General features: G+C 38.3%; 1 protein-coding gene and 1 long non-coding RNA gene across 3 annotated transcripts in view; both read right to left on the bottom strand.

The window, feature by feature from the left end:
- Nucleotides 1–11,852, bottom strand: part of scarb2b (scavenger receptor class B, member 2b) — an 80,775-nt gene extending 68,923 nt beyond the window's left edge. Inside the window, exon 1 of one of the 2 annotated variants that reach the window (XM_049466161.1) lies at nt 11,516–11,852. In XM_049466161.1, the coding sequence (XP_049322118.1) occupies nt 11,516–11,638 (123 nt within the window). In that variant the 5' untranslated portion in view covers nt 11,639–11,852. The remainder of the gene's footprint in view (nt 1–11,515) is intronic. The other variant, XM_022676324.2, reaches the window with a different exon arrangement.
- On the bottom strand, nt 1,815–8,651 carry LOC125782368 (uncharacterized). Its single transcript, XR_007425008.1, has 3 exons — nt 5,086–8,651; nt 3,938–3,987; nt 1,815–3,470 (listed from the first exon to the last, which is right to left on the bottom strand). It is a non-coding gene; the product is annotated as an uncharacterized LOC125782368 (long non-coding RNA).
- Nucleotides 11,853–22,037: the final 10,185 nt, after the last annotated feature.

Below are 22,037 nucleotides of genomic sequence, written 5' to 3'. Positions count from 1 at the left end.
TCGAGGTTATTGCTGTAAGGGGGATCAACCAGCCTGTTGAAAGCTGTGCACCTCAGTTTGGCACAGTTTTGCTCAAATATTTCCAGTTACAGGCAAAATCACGCTTTTAATCCCAGAAATACCTCATTTATTTACATTTTAAAAGGCCATTTAAATGTGCAATTAAAGGGTTGATTATTGTTTTTTTTCGTGTTTTCCTTGGGTTTTGAGTGATCGGCTGACTCTAAAGCGCTGATTCAGCTCTCAGTCAGTCAGGATTTCTGACACAAGATTGCATGCAGGTGGGGGCTGGGCTGGTGAAGTTAGGGGTCCTGCATTGTTTAATCGTAAAAAACACTGCATTTTTCCAATCTCGTGCAGCCCTGTTCACACTCCTTTTTTGCCACTGTATTTTAGTTCATGTAGCAAAACTCCAAAGGTCATCTGGTGTATCACCTCCAGGTTCTTGGGATGCATACCACCAGTGGTGCACAAACAACACAGTTTGAGAATCACTGGTCCACACCAAGAATGTCAATGTCACTAAGAATAGTACGTCCATGGCAGCTCAACCGACTCCCAAAAGCCGAGACATAACCAACTCCCAAAGCCGGTCTTTGAAGTGGGTGCTTGAAGAAAGGAGCTCCATTCTGGGAGTGATCTGGGAGGTCACACACATGGGGCTGAATGTGAAATGAGCTGCTTGGGTTGTATAGAGTTATTTTCTTGCCTCTGGGCTGGATTTCTGTTCTCTGACTCACTTACTTCTGAACACTGAAGGCTGCAGAACACACTGCAGAGCCTGGGATCTTTCAGTAATTCATTAACCGGGAACCTTTCTTTAACTTTCAGCTATAACATTAAAACCACCAGCCTAATACTGTTTAAAACCACAACCAAGGCATGGACTTCTGGCAGTGTCCTCTGGTATCTGACACAAAAACATTAGCAGCAGATCCTTTAAGTTGAAAAGAGTCCTGTAGATTAAGAGCTTGGACCAATCATGGATTGTATTAGTGAGCCAACCTTGGGTGCCCCATGGTCCTGTCAATGGGTCATGGCCTGTTCTTTATTTGGAGCACTTTTGGTATGTAGTGACCACGGAATACCAGACCCCCAATTTAAGAGTCTGGTCATCAATGTTCAAGAAGTGTCTAATATAACTTCCAAAACTTCCATTAGACCAGATAATCAACAATATTTACGCTACATTTAAGTGGATTTATGTTATGGCTAACATAGGGTAGTGGCTCAGTGGTTAGAACAATGACCATCACAATGTACAAGGTTGTGGGTTCAATCCCCAGGCTCAGCAAGCTGCCACTACCAGGCATTTGAGCAAGGCCCTTAAATCTTACTGCTCTGCAGCAATGGTTGCCCACCACTCCAGGCACTGTTTGCTGTATGTCACTACTAAGTAGGTTCACTACTATGTATGGATGCTAAATTGTAAAGTATGGTCATCACTATGTTTTTCTCGTTTATTATATTGTTATTTACCTGGATACAAAGTAAATATCCATACAAATAGACAATTTCACATCATTCTGTGTCAAAACCATAAGCAACAATATTAGAGATTACTGAACACCCCCAGGCGATCTGAGACGAACATGTGATGATTAAAGCCTTGGATACATTACACAACTTTTAAAGAATCTCATTCTTCTCCACTGCAGAGGCAGGTGGTGGACGATAATCCAAGATTGCGGTCAGCATGGTGTAATCTTCTTGTACTGGCAAGGGTTAGGGTTTCAAGTGGAGATTGTTCAGATGCACACTTCAAACCGAGGGGTATGAGAATCACCAGTAAAATGGCGGAACAAGCGACCAAAGAAACCCATAAATGTAAAAAAAAAAAAAAGTGACGCTTAGCACTATTTTACCAGATTTTAATGTGTAGTTTCGATGTTCTATGGCTGAATTCTTATGAACAAGCATAAAAAAAGATTGCTAGTAGTTTGTCTTAGTAGCTAACTAGCTAGCTTATCTAACTTTCCCGTTCCACCTTAAATGGAGCAACAGATGGCAGGGGCTGCAGCATTTAAGGCGGAATGGACAAATAAAATAAAATAAAATAAAAGCTAATCAAAGCTAATTTCAGCTCCCCATTACAAAGGAATTAGGGATTGGCAATAATAATTAGTTTCTGCACAATTTTCCCCCTTTCTTGAAAGGTTGTCCCAATTCTTAGGGTGGAGGATTTTACCCCTTCTGCTTGTAAGTCTGTTTCAAGGGGAAGGGGTACACTCGAAAAGAAGGGGTAGGGGAAAGTGGTAGGACCAAGGGGTGAAATGGGATTGGGCCTAAAACTCCATCTACAAGGTCTGCAAGATTTTATTTAATTAGTTTTGCTCATTTATTTAAGATATTTAACCATTTTTTATTTTTTTGTGACATCTGAATGCTCTTAATGATCAAAAATTCATTGATCTTCAAATATCAGTGGAATTAATGGGTCTTTAATATGACAATTATATCGTTTATCACAACACATTTTGAGCCGGTACATCTTGACAGTTCTGTTCAGAAGTCTTGATTTAAGAGGAGTTTTAAAGTAAGATTAGATTAGATTAGATGTTGTTGTTTTTTTTACAAAAGTACTGATTAAGTTTCCTTAAACACATTCACAAAAAAAGTGATGGAAAAAAGGACATCAGAAAAAAAAGTAGCCTGAAACCCTCTTCTTCTTCACAGGAGATAAATAAAAGAGCCCAGGCAGTCTCCTCAAACACATCAATCAGACGTTAGTCACGGTGCTGTATAGTGATTTGCATAATACTCTTGGCTGGAGGACGAGTGGTGGCCAGACTAACGGCTCTGAGCCCGTTTCACACGCCACTGAACAATACGTCTTCACTGGTTAGGTGTCTCACTCAGCAAAGCTCCCAACTTACAGTAAATGCAGTAGCCTGGGATTCCCCTACATCAGTGTAGCTCTGAAAACTTCACACCTCACAACGGCTACACATCAGAACAGAACCTTACACTCGATTTCTCCTGCTTCACCAAAATATAGACTTTTATAAACATGAGATTATAGTGTCTCATAAACAATCTGCTGTGCCATAATGCTGTTGTATATTTCGATATCAATGTAAAACCAGATAAATTTAGATCTGAAATAAAATAATTTAAGCTTCTCTCAGGGTTTCTGACACTTGGCTTGGCCTGCTCTCGATCCTGGACTAATAAGTAGTTTGATGAGTGTTTACTGTGGAACTCTACCTCACTCTACCTCATACTAACTTACACTACCTCACTCTCCCTAATGCTTCCTCACTCTACCACCTGCTACCTGCCTCTACCTTGCTCTACCTTACTTTGTCACCTTGCTACCTCACTCCACCTTGCTCTACCTCACCCTGTCACCTTGCTACCTCACTTCACCTTGCTCTACCTTACTCTGTCACCTTGCTACCTCACTCCACCTTGCTCTACCTCACTCTGACTCGCTCTACCTTACTCTGACTCACTCTATTTTACTCTACCTTATTCTACTTCACACTTCCTTGCTCTACCTCATTTTACCTTACTTTACATTGTCTTGCCTCATACCATCTACCTGCTACCTCACTCTACCTCAATCTACCTCACTATACCTTACTCTCTCTCGCGCTACTTAACTCTACCTCACTATTCCTCACTCTACCTCATTTTACGTCACTTTACATGGCCCTGCCTCATAGTACCTATCTCTACTTTGCTCTACCTTACTATGTTTTACTCTACCTTATTCTACCTCACTCTACCTTGGTCTACCTCATTTTAAATTGCCCAGCCTCATGCTACCTACCTCTACCTCACTCTGACTCACTTTTCCTTGCTCTACCTCACTCTGCCCCCTTAATACCTCACTCTACCTCACTACGACTCGCTCTACCTTGCTCTACCTCATTCTTTACCTCAACTTTACGTTGCCCTGCCTCATGTTACCTACCTCCACCTTTTACTCTACCTTATTCTACCTCACTCTACCTTGCCCTACCTCACTCACTTATTACGCTACTAGGGCTGCCACGATTAGTCGACTAGTCACGATTATGTCGACTATTAAAATAGTCGACGACTAATTTAATAGTCGATTAGTCGTTTTTTTTTTTCTTTGTTTTTCTCTCCAAACTGCTGCGACTGCCTTTCTGTCCTGGACGCACATGCGCAGTAGTGGAAACCGGGGTAGGTAGTGGACGACATCTCAGGACATTATACAGACAGGCTCTGGTTTCATGGCTACCCCGCTACAGAACTCAAAAGTGTGGGATCACCAAGAAAATAAATGTGAAACTCGTGCAATGCAATATCTGCAATGAAGAACTTGCCTTCCTCGGCAGCACAACCGCGATGCACGAGCACCTGAAAAGGAGGCATGTTGTGGCTGATTAAATGACGAAGAAGCTAAATTGCTATTTAGCTGCTAAAATTAGCGTAAACAGAGCGTTAACTTAGTACTTAACTTACTCATCTTGATAGCTTTAAAACAGAGGTCACTAATAGGCGGACCGCGATCCGGATCCGGACCCAGACGTTGTCACAAATGCCGTCCCAAACCGATAAACTACAGAGAAGGATTTCATTCTGACAGTGGCTTCTGTTTTCAGTGCTTTTCGGTGCAGTAAACTCACAGATCAGTCATGTGTGGTGTAAAATCACCAAACGCTCTCCTCTGCCAATCAGATCTGTGCAGACCGCTGCCCTGTGTACGGTAATGTACACAATATCTGGACAGAGAGGCATTTTTTATTAATATACTTTTTTTTCATAATAGTTCAAACAACCTCACGGTTGAGATGTTTCATAAATGCCAGTGCCTTATCCTTATTTTACACAGTTGTTTACACTTTATGCTAAACAGTAAAATAATTGTCTGTTACAACAAGCTGCATATTTCATTAAAGGTTTAATGAACTATGATTTTAATTGTTTTTATTTTTAGTTAGCATATAGCTGAAATCTAATGTTGGTTGTATAATAGCAGCTGCATTCTATTGTGATAAACTGTGTTTTATATTCAATTAACGTATGATCCGATTAGTCGACTAATCATAAAAAATAATCGGTGATTAGTCGACTATAAAAATAATCGTTTGTGGCAGCCCTATACGCTACCTTTTTTTTTTTTACCTCACTCTACCTTGGTCCACCTTATTTTACATTGCCCTGCCTCATGCTACATGCCTCTACTTCACTCTGACTCGCTCTACCTTGCCCTACCTCATTTTACCTCACTTTACATTACCCTGCCTCATGCTACCTGCCTCTACTTTGTTTTGCCTCATTCTACCTCTCATTCTGTACCTCACTTTATCTTGCTCTTTGTGTCTCTCCCTCACTTTACCTTGCCCTGCCTCTCGATACCTTCTTCCCCCTCACTCTATCAAGAGCTTGCGAAACAGCTAGTTCACCAGTATGAGGTATGTTGCTGCCTGGCTGAGCAGCTTTTTAACCACCTAGACTATCGGAACACCAGCCTAGAGCATGCATAACATAATACCAGTAACAGCTAAGGAAAAAGACCCACAGGAAAAAGATATACCTCACCTTTAACATAACAATAACATAACCGAATACTAAAACCCAAAACTGAACAACTAATTTTCCACCATGCTGTTTTGTTGTAATACTCATGCAGAGTGCAGTTCTGTTTGAACTGAGTGTAAAGAAAAAGAGAACAGAGGATAGTAAACACACACGGCAGATTAAACGTTTTTGGAACCCCTTACATTCTCTGGAAATGAGTTAAAGTTTAACCACGTAACAAGAGCTTTGCATGTTTTTAGCTTCAGCGCTCAGCCAATTCTGCAGGTCTTCCTTTGGTTTAAATGTTTTCATCAAAGAAAACAGCAAAAAAATGTAGCTTTCTGCACAAAAATATTGGTTTATTTTTAAACAATGTATCAAACCCATATTAAATAATCTAGTTGCTTCCAAACAACATACTACAAAACATGGACAAATGGAGCCAATCCAGGTTCAGTACTTTTGGTCCAGTTACCCTGTAGTAAACAGCTTATTCAGAAGGGCAGTTTAAAAATGTGGGTATATGATACATATCACAATACAGGCGTTACGATTTAATATATTGCTATACATTGTGATACTGTAATGAAGATGATATATAGCAATTTAAAGGCTTTAAGTTCAATAAGATACCTACATAGGTTTACAAGGCCAGAGACAAGTCTGTAAGGGTTTTAAGACAGGCCCATAATGCTGTTAACAGGCTGTTTGACAAGTTAATCAGTCTTTAATACAGGCCATCAACAAATCTATAAGCCTTTAGGATCTGTCTACAGGAGTGCAGACGAGTCTCTATGGCTTTAAAACAATCCCATAATACTGTAAAAATGGCCTTTAAAGCAGTAAACAAGTCGGCAAAGATTTAAGACAGTCCTCCTGATGCTGTAATGTACAGCATCCTCAGTATCTAAAGCTTTAAAGTAAAACTTATATTTGGAAATAATTGTAAAGCAGGGCTGCAATAATATTAAAATAACAAACATAATATTGCATAGATACAGCTCTGAAAAAAATATAAGAGACCACTTTAGTTTTTGAATCAGTTTAGCTGAGTGTGCTATTTATAGGTATATGTTTGAGTAAAATGAACATTGTTGTTTTATTCTATAAACTACGGACAACATTTCTCCCAAATTCCAAATACAAATATTCTCATTTAGAGCATTTATTTGGAGAAAATGAGAAAAGGCTGAAATAACAAAAATGATGTTTTCAGTTTTCAGACCTCAAATAATGCAAAAAAAAGAAAAGTTCATAATTATACATTTTTAAGAGTTCAGAAATCAATATTTGATGGAATAACACTGGTTTTTAATCACAGTTTTCATGCATCTTGGCATGTTCTCCTCCACCAGTCTAACACACTGCTTTTGGATAACTTTATGCCTGCACTCCTGGCGCACAAATTTAAGCAGTTCAGTTTGGTTTGATGGCTTCTGTTCATCCATCTTCCTCTTGATTATATTCCAGAGGTTTTCAATTTGGTAAAATCAAACAAACTCATAATTTTAAAGTGGTCTCTTATTTTTTTTTCCAGACCTGTATATCATTGGAAAAAAAAAACATTGCAATGTCAATTTTTTCCAATATCGTGCAGCCATTTACAAGTCATTTATTTTAAAAAACATCTTAAAATTAATTGGTATAAAAATAGTAATTTCTTTGCATGGTCAACGCTATGCCCCTATCTCTAACATTAAAAGGCTGTTGGGAGCATCGGCTTAAAGCGCTGTTTTTCAGAATCCTGGGGGCAAACAAAGGTGGGCTATTCAACAACAGTTCATACTTGTTATTATGTTTCACTACAGCCCAAGTCTATTTCACACCAGATTTCTCCTTTAAGACAGCTCAATAAGCCCATTAAAAGGGCTGTAAAGCTTTCAACAAGCCTTCAAGGCTTTTAGACAGTTCTATAATAGTGCTATTTTCTTATACATTGTTTTTAGCAACATATTGCCAGGCAGCGTTTCTGTAAACAGGTCGACAGCACAATAGTACAGCATGAAGGTAAAATGAAGGACAATTTCATAAACAACTTAAGCCTATGTATCCACAACAAAGCCCTCCACTGTCTCTACGCTCATGACCAGCTTGAGTTATTGTCCTCACAGGCTGCTGACAGAGCCACAGAAACTTCAGCTGGCACCGGCCTCCTAGTGACGCTTCCTGGTTGTAGGCGGAAGCAGAAAGTGAACGTGACTTTTAGGGGGGTGCTGATGTCCTCAAACATCTGGAAGCTGTTTGCAGTGGAACTGACAGAAGAGATTGTGCCGCGGCAGCTGGTGATACTTTCTGGCGCTCCACTGTTTACTGAAGGATTGTGTTAGGTGTGTTTAACGGTGGATTATCACGAACAGGAGAGTGAACAGGGCTGCGGAGAGATGAGTTTGAATGTAAACAGGTTCGTACTACATCTGTGCAAGGCAGTAAACAAGTTTCTTCAACACAATAAGGGGTACGCAAGACTGTACAACAGGCATACAAGGCTGATAGACAGGCGTGAAAGGCTATAAGACAGGCATGAAAACTCATAAACACGACTTACAGCCTGCAAGCGTATAAAACAGACGCGTAAGTCTTTAAAACAGGCATGTAACAGTGTGAGACAGGCGTGGTGGAAGACTGTTTGTCTAACCTAAAGCAGTATAAGACTATGGAAGACAGACTGTGAGAAGGGTATCTAATTGGGATGCACCTAAATTCAAATTATTCTGCGAAAACTATGGATGTAAGGAAATATTAAAAATGGACGGTTTGTGAAGAGGTTGTTCTGAGTACTGAAAAACTGATACAAAGTGTTAAATGTAATGTTGAATGCTTTATTTTACCTGCCATTTGATGGATCCCTGTTGGCTCCCTCCCACACTCCCTGTTAGCATTGTATATAGCAGCGCTCTCATAGGCAAGTCATTGTTTGGTAGCCTTTTCACTTATTTGGCCGAACAATGAAAGTGCTATTTTTGCCATTTTTAGTCTAATCTTTTCGGATGCTATAAATTCAAAGCATTCCTAGTATCTAAAGTTGTAACATAAAATTGTTCTGTTGATGTTCTATTTATGTTCTATATTGTACAACTCAAAAACATGCATTTACGATCCCTCTAAAAAACTGAAAGCAGTGTAGCTACCTCTATCCTTTCATTAAAGAACAAAAAAATGAGCTTTAAACTGGTGTTTGTATGGTCCTTGTATGGTTCCAACAATATATATATATATATATATATATATATATATATATATAGATATATTGATGACATCACCAGCCCCACCCCCACCCGCGTTCTGCCTTGCGTCTGGACCGATCAAGTGCTGAGTCAGCGCCAAGCACTCAAAACCCAGACACAAGACACACAGACACAGAGACAACGCTGTGTATCTACTTCTTGTATCAAGAATCAAAACATTGCAACATTATTATTATTTTTTTTAATTGCCTTAAGTGACATCGCACATCCTGCGATGTGACTGTTGCGCATGTGCACATTGCAATGACAATGCAGCCCTTCTTTTCACTTATTCAGCCAAACAGTGAAAGTGCTACTTTTGCCATATTTGGTCAAATAACTTTGGATGCTGGAAATCTAGTGCATCCCCAGTATCTAATGCTATAAATTAAACCTGTAAACAATGTAGCTATTCTCTGCCTGCCTCTCCAACCTAAAGCCACTGTTTATAACCACACAATCCCTAATTCAAGCCCTGAGTGAGCTTCAGCAGAGGAAAAAAACACTCATACAAAATCCCATTTCCAAACAGCCCAAAGCATCCACACTTCCAGAGTCAACCATCTGAGGCAGTTGTTTATAAGGGTGTAATTCCCAAATACAAAAGCGTAGGACTATGACATAGAACTGTGAGACTGTGTACGTGTCTATGAGAGCGTTTAAACAGGTGCACACAGGAAAAAGACGTGTAGGAAAAGATGCATCTATGGCTCTAAACCCAAAACCACAGTCTACGACACCTGCTCAATCACTGAAATGTGTTTCTTTCTGAAATCTATGAATAAATGGTTTTAAAAGAGTTCACTTATCCTGCTTGTGTTGGATTAACTGTCTGTACTGTTCGATGAAGGGTTTCTACTAGATTTTAGAGCATTGCTGTGAGGATATGATTGCATTCAGTGACAAGAGCGTGAGTTAGTGAGGTCAGGATGTTGTATAAACACAACCACATCTACTCATCCCCAACTCCACTCATCCAAAAGTACTGAATGGAGCATCATTATTTCAGAGAACACAGTTGATCAATGCTGAGGGGCTAGGTAGCCCACACCTAATATTTGGCATGGTGCCAATATGCTTATATTTATTTATTTAATTTATTTAACCTTTAATTTACCCAGACAAGTCATTGGGAACATATTCTTATTTACAATAATAGCCTGGGACATTATACTCTTTTGCCCCAGAGAGTCTTATTTTATTGGCAATATTTCTCTACAAGGACTAGACAAGTTGTGTGTGCATTTGCTGTTTGTGCACAATTGGGCTATGACTATGATCAGGGCAAAAAAACACAAAAAGTCTCAATGAATTTCAGGCAGTTCTCTAACAGCGCTGTAAGATAGTTTTGACCATTCTATAAGACTGTTTAACACTGTCAGATATAAGACTGTCAGATATAAAGACAAAGCGGCACAAGGCTGCCAATAAGGCTCTAAAGCACTTTCAAACAGTTCTATAAGATAGCGAAGCTGTGACAAGAACATGAGTAACGATTTCAGGATGTTGTATAAACACCATTACATCTCCTCATCCCCAACTCCACTCATCCAAAAGTACTGGATTGAGCACCATCATCCCAGAGAACACAAATCCACTGCCCCACAGATAAATGATATTTAGCTCAATATTAGATGTTTAAACAGACAGCCTGCAAGAATGTCATTACAACATTCTAATTAACAGCCCTAAACAGTCCTATACAACTCTCAAATTGGTGTTAGGATGCAAACAAGTGTAAGGATGTTAAGAACATCAACACAGTTCTAAAACAGTTTGATAAGACTTGTAAACTACCCTATAAGGCACTGTAAAGTTTTGGGTTACTGCTATATGCTATAATGCTATAATGTGTACAACATTTAGTGCACTTCTTAAACAGCCCAAAAAAATAGTTAAATAAGACTATAACACTATAATGAACTACATAATGTTTTAGAACAGCTCACTAGTCTATAAGGCCGGTAGACAGTATTGTGACTCTGTCAGAGAGGACCGAAAGGCTGCTAATAAGTTATTAATTATTTCAGACAGTTCTGTAACAACTCTAAAACAGTTTGATGAATGAAAAAGGCTTACATTTTAAAGGCCAAAATAAGTTCTAAAACTGCTTTAAAAGATACATAAATATACATCAACATGTTCATTCAGACAGTTCTCCAACAGCTTTATAAGAATATTGACCAGTTTCAAAGATACAGGACTTCAACATTGTTAAATATGTCTATAAAGCTGTAACTAACACGAGGTCTGACAAAGAAACTGGTATAGACATTTCAAGGACATCAAATACAGCTTTTAAAACAGGTCTATAACACCTGGAAAAGTGCCCCAAAAAGACTTTTTAAGGATTTTAGATGGGGGTTGGGATGCAAACATGCACTGCCTGATTTATTGCACTTCTTAAACAGTACTAAAAGGCTGTTAAACAGATTGATGGATTATGTAAACAACTGTAAATGGCTGGAATACGGTTCTGTAAGTTATGTAAAGAGTTCTGGAGGGCTGATAAACACACTCATATATATGGACAGTCTACTTTGAGCAGTTGGTTAGTTATAGCTTATGTTTTAGGTTAGTTTAGTACAGCTAACAGTATAGCATCCCTGCTCACTGTATAATAGACTATAACTCACTGTACAATATAACTCACTGTATAATACGTTATAACTCACTGTAATACACTATAATACACTATAACTCACTGTAACTCACTATAATACACTTAAATACACTATATCATACAGTTCAGCTCCAGAAGCGTTCAGTTTTAGTTACTCTCAGCCTGAACTCACCCCCTTCAGGCGTTTGTTGATGATGTTCTGGAAGACCCCCGCCACCAGCAGCGCGACCCCGGTGACGATGAGGATCACGCCGGTGATAGCGGTGCCATACACGGCGCGCGAGCTGCGAGGCATGGTCCGCTATCCTGCTGCTGCACGCGCTCAGTCTGCTGCTGGTTTCTGCTGCCGGAGGGCGGGCGCGCGGGAGTTTGGCACGCGGCGAGAGTCGCGCGGGTAAAGTTGGGAAAAGTTTGGCGCGAGCGGTGGTCCGGGCTGCAGCTGCTCGCGTTGAGCTGAAGAGTTGTAATGAATGAGCGCGCGACTCGCAGGGATGGCGTTATAGAGCCTCACGTGGGAGGATTTTCCCCCACTGCTCTCAAACTGAGCTCAAGTTCAACCCCCTGCCGGCTGAGGAGCTGCAGACAGAGGCTGAGGGCAGGGCTACAGCAATGCAGTACCGGTCAAAAGTTTGGATACACCTCAGTGTTTTACAGCTTTTTTAAATTGCAAAAACACAGTTTTATGAACTAGGCTGGTTTTACCAAATATTAAATAAAATTTACAAAACCACACACACACACAAACTAACTACAAATTCCCCATATATCCTGCAAAAATCGTTTAAGGTCAAGATCTTTATTTCTACTGTAGACTGAAAGTTTTTGAGTTTGACATTAAAAGATTAATATGACATAAAAGATCCACAATTCAGCTTTAATTTCCAGGTGTTTACATCTGGATCCTCTGTCTGAACCCACCCATTTTTCCACCCATTTTTCTTGTGAGTAAAAGTATTGAAATTTATGACTGTAAGGTGTGTTTTGTTGCCGAGGTGTGTCCTTATATTAATTATTCAAACAATAAACAGGGCTGTATGTCTACTTTCAGTTTCAGATTTAGGTTTAATCTGTGCAGACTGTGTTAATAATTAATAAGAAGATAAATAATAATCTTTGTGACTGTGAGTAAGAATACTTTTAAAGTTCTTAAGTTTTTTTTATTATTTTTCATTGACTGAGCTTTGTTTTTTAAAGATTTTTTTTACTATTAACTCTGCAATCGCTTCCAGTTCAAATATGCATTGACTATAAAATTCTCCTTTAAACGTATAAAGCCATACTGTCATGTCCTTGTCCTGTTTCTTGTCAGCTTCCATGTTTTTCCCTCCTTTGTTTGTTGTCCTAGCCATGTGCCCATAGCACATGGCTCTCTGTCTTTTCTTGTCTCCGCCCATGTCTTCAGCAATCCCACCTGTGTTCATTTGTAGCTCCGCCCCCTCATTACCTGTGCCCAGGTGTTTTCTTTTTCCTGTTCCCTCTATGTGTATTTAAGCCTCTGTGTTTTCAGTGTTAGTTTATCTGGTCTTGTGCTTGATCCACACCAGTCAGGTTGCTGTTTCTTTTGTTTCTGGTTTGTTAGTTTATTCAGTGTTAAGTCTAGTTGTCCTGTCTGTTTATGGATCTTGTTTTGAGTTTAGTTTTGGTTTATTCTTAGTTTTTCTCATAAATAAATTACCCTGTGTTTATGTCTGCCTCGCATCCTCCATGCTGCTATCCTTGTCACAAAAACGGGCTCACTCCTGAGTATTTGCGAGACCTTATCTTCAATTATGAACCACCACGATTACTTAGATCACAGAGTGCTGGTTTCTTAGTAGCTCCCAGAATTCAGAGGAGTTCTGCAGGAGGAAGAGCTTTCTCTTATAAAGCTCCCCAACTCTGGTATAATCTTCCCGGATATGTTCAGGTCTCAGACACAGTCTCAATCTTTAAGTCTAGACTAAAAACTGACTTGTTTAGTTTAGCTTTTGGTAATTAATGTTTTTCCCTGTAGATAAGGCTGCAGATTCAGGGGTTAATGGGGTAAACTGAGATGCTGGTGCTGTTGTTTGCACACTGCACGCGGTCACTCATGACTCATGGTTTGTGGACAGTGAAGTGGGTGTATGCCGGTGTTTCAGGGAGCCTCTGTGTCTATGTTACCTTCTGGCTCTCTCCCTTGGAGTCATTAGCCACACTCTGATAATATTGCATTTTGTCTGTTCTTAATAAATCTAGTAAAAAATAATTCCACCTTTCGGACTGACTGCCCACCTGTCCGGCCCGATACTGATGGATGTTCGACCCGCGGATTTTCTTGTTACCTGTCCGGCCTGACTGTGAAGTTTCTGGAAGTCCGCCTTCTCCATCACCCACCACAGATCAGTTGATCACCATCCAGTTTTTTGCACCTGCCTCAGACTACTGCTGGTGTGGCTATACAGGCATACAGGTCCTGTATGACATCCTGCAACACCCACAGATGTTGCAGCTGGACCTGTAGATGCTGAGCTGTTAATGTACCTTGTATCATTGCTAGAGGTGGCCATCAGCCATGTGCAGTGGCTCCACAAGATTATCATACCAGCATTTGGAGAAGTGTGAAGCTCCATAGCAGAGGCACAATTTATTTTACAGTGGGTATGTATAAAGATGAGTATGGATGGAGATAACTGTGGATGAAGACAGACGGTATGGATAAAGATGGGTCTGGATTTGTATAGTTGAAGATGAGTATGGATGAAGATGAGTCTGAAATGGTATTTATGGAGATAAGTATGAATAAGAATAAGTCTGAATTGGCATGGTTGGAGATGAGTCTGAATTGGTATGGTTGGAGATGAGTATGGATGAAGATGGGTCTGGATTGGTATGGTTGGAGATAAGTATTGATGAAGATGGGTCTGGATTGGTATGGTTGGAGATTAGAAAGGATGAAGATAGGTCTGGATTGGTAAGGTTGGAGATGGGTATGGATGAAGATGGGTCTGGATTGGTATTGTTGGAGATACGTATGGATGAAGATGGGTCTGGATTGGTATGGTTGGAGATGAGTATGGATGAAGATGGGTCTGGATTGGTATGGTTGGAGATAAGTATGGATGAAGACGAATCTGGATTGTTATGGATGGAGATGAGTATAAATGAAGATGGGTCTGGATTGGTATAGATGGAGATAAGTATTGATGAAGATGGGTCTGAATGGGTATGGTTGGAGATAAGTATTGATGAAGACAGGTCTGGATTGGTATTGTTGGAGATTTGTATTGATGAAGATGGGTCTGGATTGGTATGGTTGGAGATGAGTATGGATGAAGATGGGTCTGGATTGGTATGGTTGGAGATGAGAATGGATGAAGATAGGTCTGGATTGGTAAGGTTGGAGATGAGTATGAAAGAAGATGGGTCTGGATTGGTATTGTTGGAGAAAAGTATGGATGAAGATGGGTCTGGATTGGTATGGTTGGAGATAAGTATGGATGAAAACGAATCTGGATTGGTATGGATGGAGATGAGTATAAATGAAGATGGGTCTGGATTGGTATAGTTGGAGATGAGTATGGATAAAGACGAATCTGGATTGGTATGGTTGGAGATAAGTATAGATGAAGATGGGTCTGGATTGGTATGGTTGGAGATAAGTATAGATGAAGATGGGTCTGGACTGGTATGGATGGAGATGATTATGGATGAAGATGGGTCTGGATTGGTTTAATTGGAGATGAGTATGGCTGAAGATGGGTCTGGATTGGTATGGTTGGAGATAAGTATGCATGAAGATAAATCTGGATTGGTATGGTTGGAGATAAGTATGGATGAAGATGTGTCTGGATTGGTATGGTTGGAGATGAATATGGATGAAGATGGGTCTGGATTGGTATGGTTAGAGATGAGTATGGATGAAGATGGGTCTGGTTGGAGATGAGTATGGATGAAGATGGGTCTGGATTGGTGTGGTTAGAGATGAGTATGGATAAAGACGAATCTGGATTGGTATGGTTGGAGATAAGTATAGATGAAGATGGGTCTGGATTGGTATGGTTGGAGATAAGTATAGATGAAGATGGGTCTGGACTGGTATGGATGGAGATGATTATGGATGAAGATGGGTCTGGATTGGTTTAATTGGAGATGAGTATGGCTGAAGATGGGTCTGGATTGGTATGGTTGGAGATAAGTATGCATGAAGATAAATCTGAATTGGTATGGTTGGAGATGAGTATGGATGAAGATGGGTCTGGATTGGTATGGTTGGAGATGAGTATGGATGAAGATGGGTCTGGATTGGTATGGTTGGAGATGAGTATGGATGAAGATGGGTCTGGTTGGAGATGAGTATGGATGAAGACGAATCTGGATTGGTATGGTTGGAGATAAGTATGGATGAAGATGGGTCTGGATTGGTATGGTTGGAGATAAATATGAATAAAAACGAATATGGATTGGTATGGATGGAGATGAGTATAGATAAGGATAAGTCTGAATTGGCATGGCTGGAGATGAGTATGGATGAAGATGGGTCTGGAGCTAATGAACTTACCAGTAATTCCCCTATCACTTGCGATGCTCCTGACATTAGAAGAAGAGCATGTCTCCTCCAATACATGTGAAGTCAGCCCACTGTCCCTTTTCCAACTGCCATCAATGCAGCATCGCTGGGTAGCCAGCAAACTCAGAACCCTGAAACATTATCAAACAGTTAGGAGCAATAAGGGAGGGGAGCACCATCTAGCCACCCAGACAGGGCATGGCTAATTGTGCTCTCTTAGACTCCAGCCGCTGATGCTGAAGAAGCATGAGCTGGATTTCAAACAGCAATCCTTGGCCATAGTGTGAGCATCTGCTAAAATATCACTAGAAATGAGAAATTAGAGACAATAAGTGGTGCAGGAGTTGAAACATCACAAAAGAATTAACTTAAACCCAGAAAAGATTTAGGAAGTAAGTCTGAAATACAGAAGAGGAGTCATACATAAACTTGAGCAAAGGGCAAATGTGATATATATAGTCTTAAAAATTTAAGAAAACATCCACACAACACCCACATTAACCCTGTGTAAATGGAAATGAGTTAATGAAACTGGTTATCATTATAAAGTGCCTTTCAAGGTCCCAGTCAGAATCACACATTTATTTTCAATTTAATGTAAAATAATTATGTTTTGAGTTTTTATTACAAATGTATAATCATTAACACATATATCTATACTATATTTGCCATCTTGGAGTTATTTTTTATTAATTTGTACTATTTTCTTTAAGTGTGTGTAGGCGATTTTGCCATGTCCCTCTCACAATAGTGGGAGCAACTATGAGTATAATAAGTCATTAAATTAAACAAAATTAAAATGTTTTTTTTGTGGTCTTATTATTATTGACAAGAACTTTCATAAATGGGTAATTCTAGTAGTTATCAACAGATATTTAATATAAATATTAAGTAGTTAATACATGTCCCTCAAATCATTGTCCACCCTGTCATTATGTTGTAACTGGCCCTTTAATGCAGTAGCCGATGTCATCGGTGACATCACGACCACCATTTAGACGATCTTCAATGATGGTTGACACATACGACCCCTTATCAGTAAGTATTTACACCTTAATTTCACAATTTTCTTCATATTGTCTTTCTTGTTGCATGGTGTCGAGCGTAACATGTCCACCCTATCATGGGGAAATATAAAAAAATATTATTATTTTTCAAAATTTTTAAATATTGTCATATTTATTTTGAGGTCACCTTCGCTAATGCTAACTCTGCTAGCTGAGGGGCCCCCATGTGCTTATCAATTGCTAATTTTAGCTGAAAATGTCCACCCTATCGTTGTCCACCCTGTCATTAATACTTTCCTGATAGGGTGGACATGATGCATGACAGGGGGGACAGGTGGATAGTTTTTTGACAATAATGACAATAATAACGTAATAAAATAACATTATACTATATTGTTTATGTTTCAACCTTCAAAAAGTGTCCCTGCTGGCATCTGATCAGTCAAAACCAAAATAAAACCAAATAAAAGTTGGAGGCCAGAAGTCATCGAAGAGAAGCACATCGGTGAATGGTGTGTAGCCAACTACGACAATGATGGATACCTTGCAGTGGCGATTGCTCTAAGACTGCAAGGGAAGCTCAGTTTCCCCTAAAATGTAAAAAAATAAGTGATTAAATATATACTGTTGTGTGTACATGTCCCTGATTAAATATGCGCTACACCGCGCTGAACTTAGTTCAGAATCAGCTTCTTATCACTGGTAACGCCTCTCACTCATTCCCGCAGCTTCACAGCGCTGCTTTAAACAGTGCACAGACTTCAATAGCGGAGCAAAGCGCGCGGCCAAACGAGACGAGCCATTGGATAAATGCTGGGCTTTGTCCCGCCCATCGGACGCTCAGCGTCTCTGGGGGTCTATGGGGCAGTGGGCTGGCCTCGGCCGGCCCGGACGCTCAGCTTCTGCGTGATGATTGGATGATCTGTCTGAGGTGGAGTGCCTTTTTGATTGACAGCGAAATGTGCGAATCAGCGATCTTTTAGTGTAAAAATCCATTTGATAGTCTTCCTTACGAAGAAAAACTTAGAGTTAAACAGCAGGGCAGATCAACTGCTCAGATTAAATTGGTGTAAAAAGTGGGGAAAAGTAACAGGTATTTTCAGCTGTTCTGGTTTGATAAAGTGAGCTGGCTGACTGGAAGTGCTGTAACAAATAAAATGTACTGATGGCCATTCCTCTTGATGAATCTCAGGACATAAATGAACAGGGGCCAGTAGTAAGTATTGTGTTATTATTAAAAATAATTTAAATAATTTAAATTAATAAAGTGATTATTTAAGGAAATTAAAAAGGAAATAAATTTACCTGCATTTTTTTCCTTTACCAACTTTAAAGATTTTGCGTAGTGTTTTTTTTTACTGATCATTTTATGTTTATTTATGTCATAGCGTCGTTTTTTATGTAATTGTTCAATGTAAAGAATGGGTACCTTTTTGTTGTGTAGTGAAAACTTGAAAATAATGCCTTTTGTTTACAAAAAAAATAAATATCAGGGAGAGTAGAATTTACGTATAAATAAAACTACATATGTTAAGATGTAGGCCGAAATTGAGCTTCCCCTCCTTGAAAGACAAGCATCCGCCACTGATACCCTGGTATCATTCTCGATGTAGAGGAGCACAGCGTGAAAGTTAAATGCATGCACAACAAAGGAATCAACAAATTCTGTTGGCCAAGTCCTCGTGATGACATCAACTGGTATGGGGATTGGCAGATTCTGTGCCTCATGCCGGAACCGCAACTAGTTAACAGGCGTGCTTTCTCAGTGGAGCCACCTTTTTGGAAGTACATGGAGGACCGATTACAGTAGACCTAGATACGTGTCCTAATGTTCTGATGAGTAGGCCTACGCTAGATGTTTTTTGATGTTCTGTTTTGATGTTCTGTTGAGAAGCATATGTGTTCTGATGTTGGTGTATGAATTAACTGAGTACAGTTTGTACCTAACTCATCCTTTCTAATGTTTTTCTGTACTTAATGAATTGCATTTGTCCACCCTGTCATGTAATTTTCCACCCTATCGTGCCGATGTCCACCCTGTCAAATTTAAGTTTAATGAAAAAAACTAAATATGTATTGAATATAAATTAACCCCGTGTGTGATTTCCTGATGTCCAAATGATGACCAAACAAAACCACTAAAAAGTTTTGCTAGTTACATTTGTTTTTGTCATTTTATTTTAAAAAACAAAGAAGACCTATGGCTATTGCTGTAGATGAGCTGTAATTTTATTCTAATTTTAGTATTTCCCAAAGACTTTTCCCATTATCTGAAATGTGTTAACTAGAAAGGGACAAAAGACCTTTCTGAAAAGGTATGTTTAATTATAATTATGTAAAAAATAACATATAGTTGAAGCTTACATTTGTCCCCGACAGGGTGGACATATTTTGCAATATGCCCATATTTTGACATTCTGTATTTAATTCATAAAAAGTGTTTAAGCTTGACCAATATGTATTTTTAACACCCAAGGGGCAGCTTAATAACATGATTATAAAGTGAAAGGGGAAATCTTACCTTTTTCTTATCGAAATTGCAATGTCTCAAAGGCACTTTATAATGATAATGACCCGCCTAACACATAACTAAGATTGTGCAAAGGACCTTTGCCATTTCCAGAGTTCATGAAACTGCTTTAAACACATATTTAGGAAGAAAAAGGCTAGATTTTACAGGGGAAGGTCACCAAAGATGAGCTGTGTCGTTACATATCCTGACCGTTGGTTTATTTTCATAATCTTAAAAAATGTGCTGAAGGCCAGGGGCCTTCTGCAGAGCTTGAGAAACACTAACAGATGACCACAGGTGATCCCATCAGAGGAGTTAAAATACTTTACCCTTTTACAAACTTTAAAATCATAAAGCTACACCATCCTGCAGTCTTTAAAAATGCCTAAAGTTAGTTAGAGATTAGAAAAACTATTACCAATGTTTTAGGGATTATTTAATGAACCTATAGAAGAACATAAAAAGAGTAAAAGCAGCACAATGGAATAAGCAGAAAATGTAGAAATATAATCTAAAATTAAAGACAAAGCCTCAAAAACAAGATTTTTAGGTTAAATAAATACATTTTATTTTAAGTAGTAAAAACCATGAACTATTCAATATCCACTATGAATTATGAAATATGAAATATTAATTATTCAGCAACAAATATATAAATTATTCAGTTATCACTATGAAGTGTATCATTTATAATAAATACTGTATCATTTAGACTAATTACTAGTTCAAATTATTCATTATTTACTATAAACAATTAGATATCTGTTATGAATTATTCGGCAACTACTATTAGCTACTCAGTATCTACTATAAATAGATGAATAAAAAAATAAATACATAAAAATAAATAGATCCACTATGAATTCTTCAGTTCAGACTTTGAATAATTCAGTAACCACTATGAAATATTTGGCAACTACTCTGTTAATTAATCACTTCATTAATTATTCAGTCTGTACTATTTAGTAATAACTTTGTTTTAATTAATTAGCTAATTAACTATCCCGTCTATACTATGAGTTATTATTATATTATTATAATTATTTAGAATCCACTATATTCAACAACTTCAACAATAGGTTTTGGTATCTATTATGAATTACTCAGTAAACACTATGAATTATTTAGTAACTACTATTCAACAACAAATTATTAAATTATTCAATGCAGCCAAGCATTTACAACCTACTGAAATATACGATTAAAATTAAAATCAAGGATTTAATTAGGTTAAGCTAAAATAAGGAACTTCATAAACAAAACATTTAAAATTTAACAGGAAAGGCATTAGAAAAACAAGCTTACAAACAATTATGATTTAATAATAATAAAGAAAAGAAAATAATTCTGAATAAAAGTATAAGTGGAAAGGCTAATATATAAAACAATAAAGAGATAAATAATTAGAATAATAAAAGTACCTACAAAAACAAATAAAAAATAATTAAAGAAACTAAATGGTAGAATACAATTAAAAGGTAAAACAAGAAATGAAATAAATAAAGCAGTTACAGGCTGTCTGAAGGCGGTTAGAAATTAATAGTTTTAAATGATTCAGGGAGAGCAGCAAGTTGAGTTTTAGAGATTAAATAACCATGATGAATTATGTAGCATCTATTATGTGTACTATGATTTTTACTCAAACTCTCTCTCTCTCTTTCTCTGTGTTTAGGAGGAATCTGGTGGGAAGTTTCTGGTGTGAGACAGAAGAACTGGGACACAGAGCAAAAACATGAAACAGTGAAACAACATGAAGCGGAGAAGCAACACGGGCCCCTGCTGAGAAGAAAGGAACTGCACCTGACCTTCACACTGGACACCATGAGGAGACTGCACCAAACACCAGCACAAACCTTCCTGCTGAACAGGGTGTGGACCTGTTTCTCAAACAGAGAGAACAGGGAGACTGGAGTGTCCATGAACAACAAAACCACAACACTACAGCCTTCTTCCCCTGTACCAGGAGGAGCTCAGCTTCTCAGAATATAACAAAAAAAAAAAGAAAGAGACTGAGGTTAAGAAAAAAGATAGGTAAAGAATGGGAAAAGGCAGAACTACTTACACCGATCTTATTAAGATAAACATAAATATGGTGCTGCCCCCTATTGGCTCTAACCCCATCATTCCAATTAAAACGTATTATTTCTTTCACAAATATTCAAATGTAAAGTAGGAGACAGTGTTCAGGGTTTTCATTATAATGTGTAAAACAGTACAACGTATATGGAAAAATTAGTCATACAGTGAAAAAATGTATTGGAACATTAGCAGTACAGTACAAATTAATATAAACATTAGCATTACAGTTCAAAAGTTACAGTTAGCATTGCAGTAACAATTTACTGACCTGTTAGCATTACAGTACAAAATAAATAGATATTTTAGCATTACAGTACAAAATGAATATAAACTTTAGCATTGCAGTATAAAATTAATATAACCATTAGCACTACAGTAAAAAATGAATGGAAACATTAGCATTACAGTACAAAATGTACAGAAACATTAGCATTACAGTACAAAACGTTCAGCAATGTTAGCATTACTGTACAAAATGAATATAAACTTTAGCATTGCAGTATAAAATGAATATAACCATTAGCACTACAGTAAAAAAATAATGGAAAAAATAGCATTACAGTACAAA

Source organism: Astyanax mexicanus, chromosome 17 (genome assembly GCF_023375975.1).
Source record: "Astyanax mexicanus isolate ESR-SI-001 chromosome 17, AstMex3_surface, whole genome shotgun sequence".
NCBI classification, from domain to species: Eukaryota; Metazoa; Chordata; class Actinopteri; order Characiformes; family Acestrorhamphidae; genus Astyanax; species Astyanax mexicanus.
The sequence above is the reverse complement of the archived record's forward strand: the minus strand, read 5'-3'. Positions and strand labels throughout refer to the sequence as shown.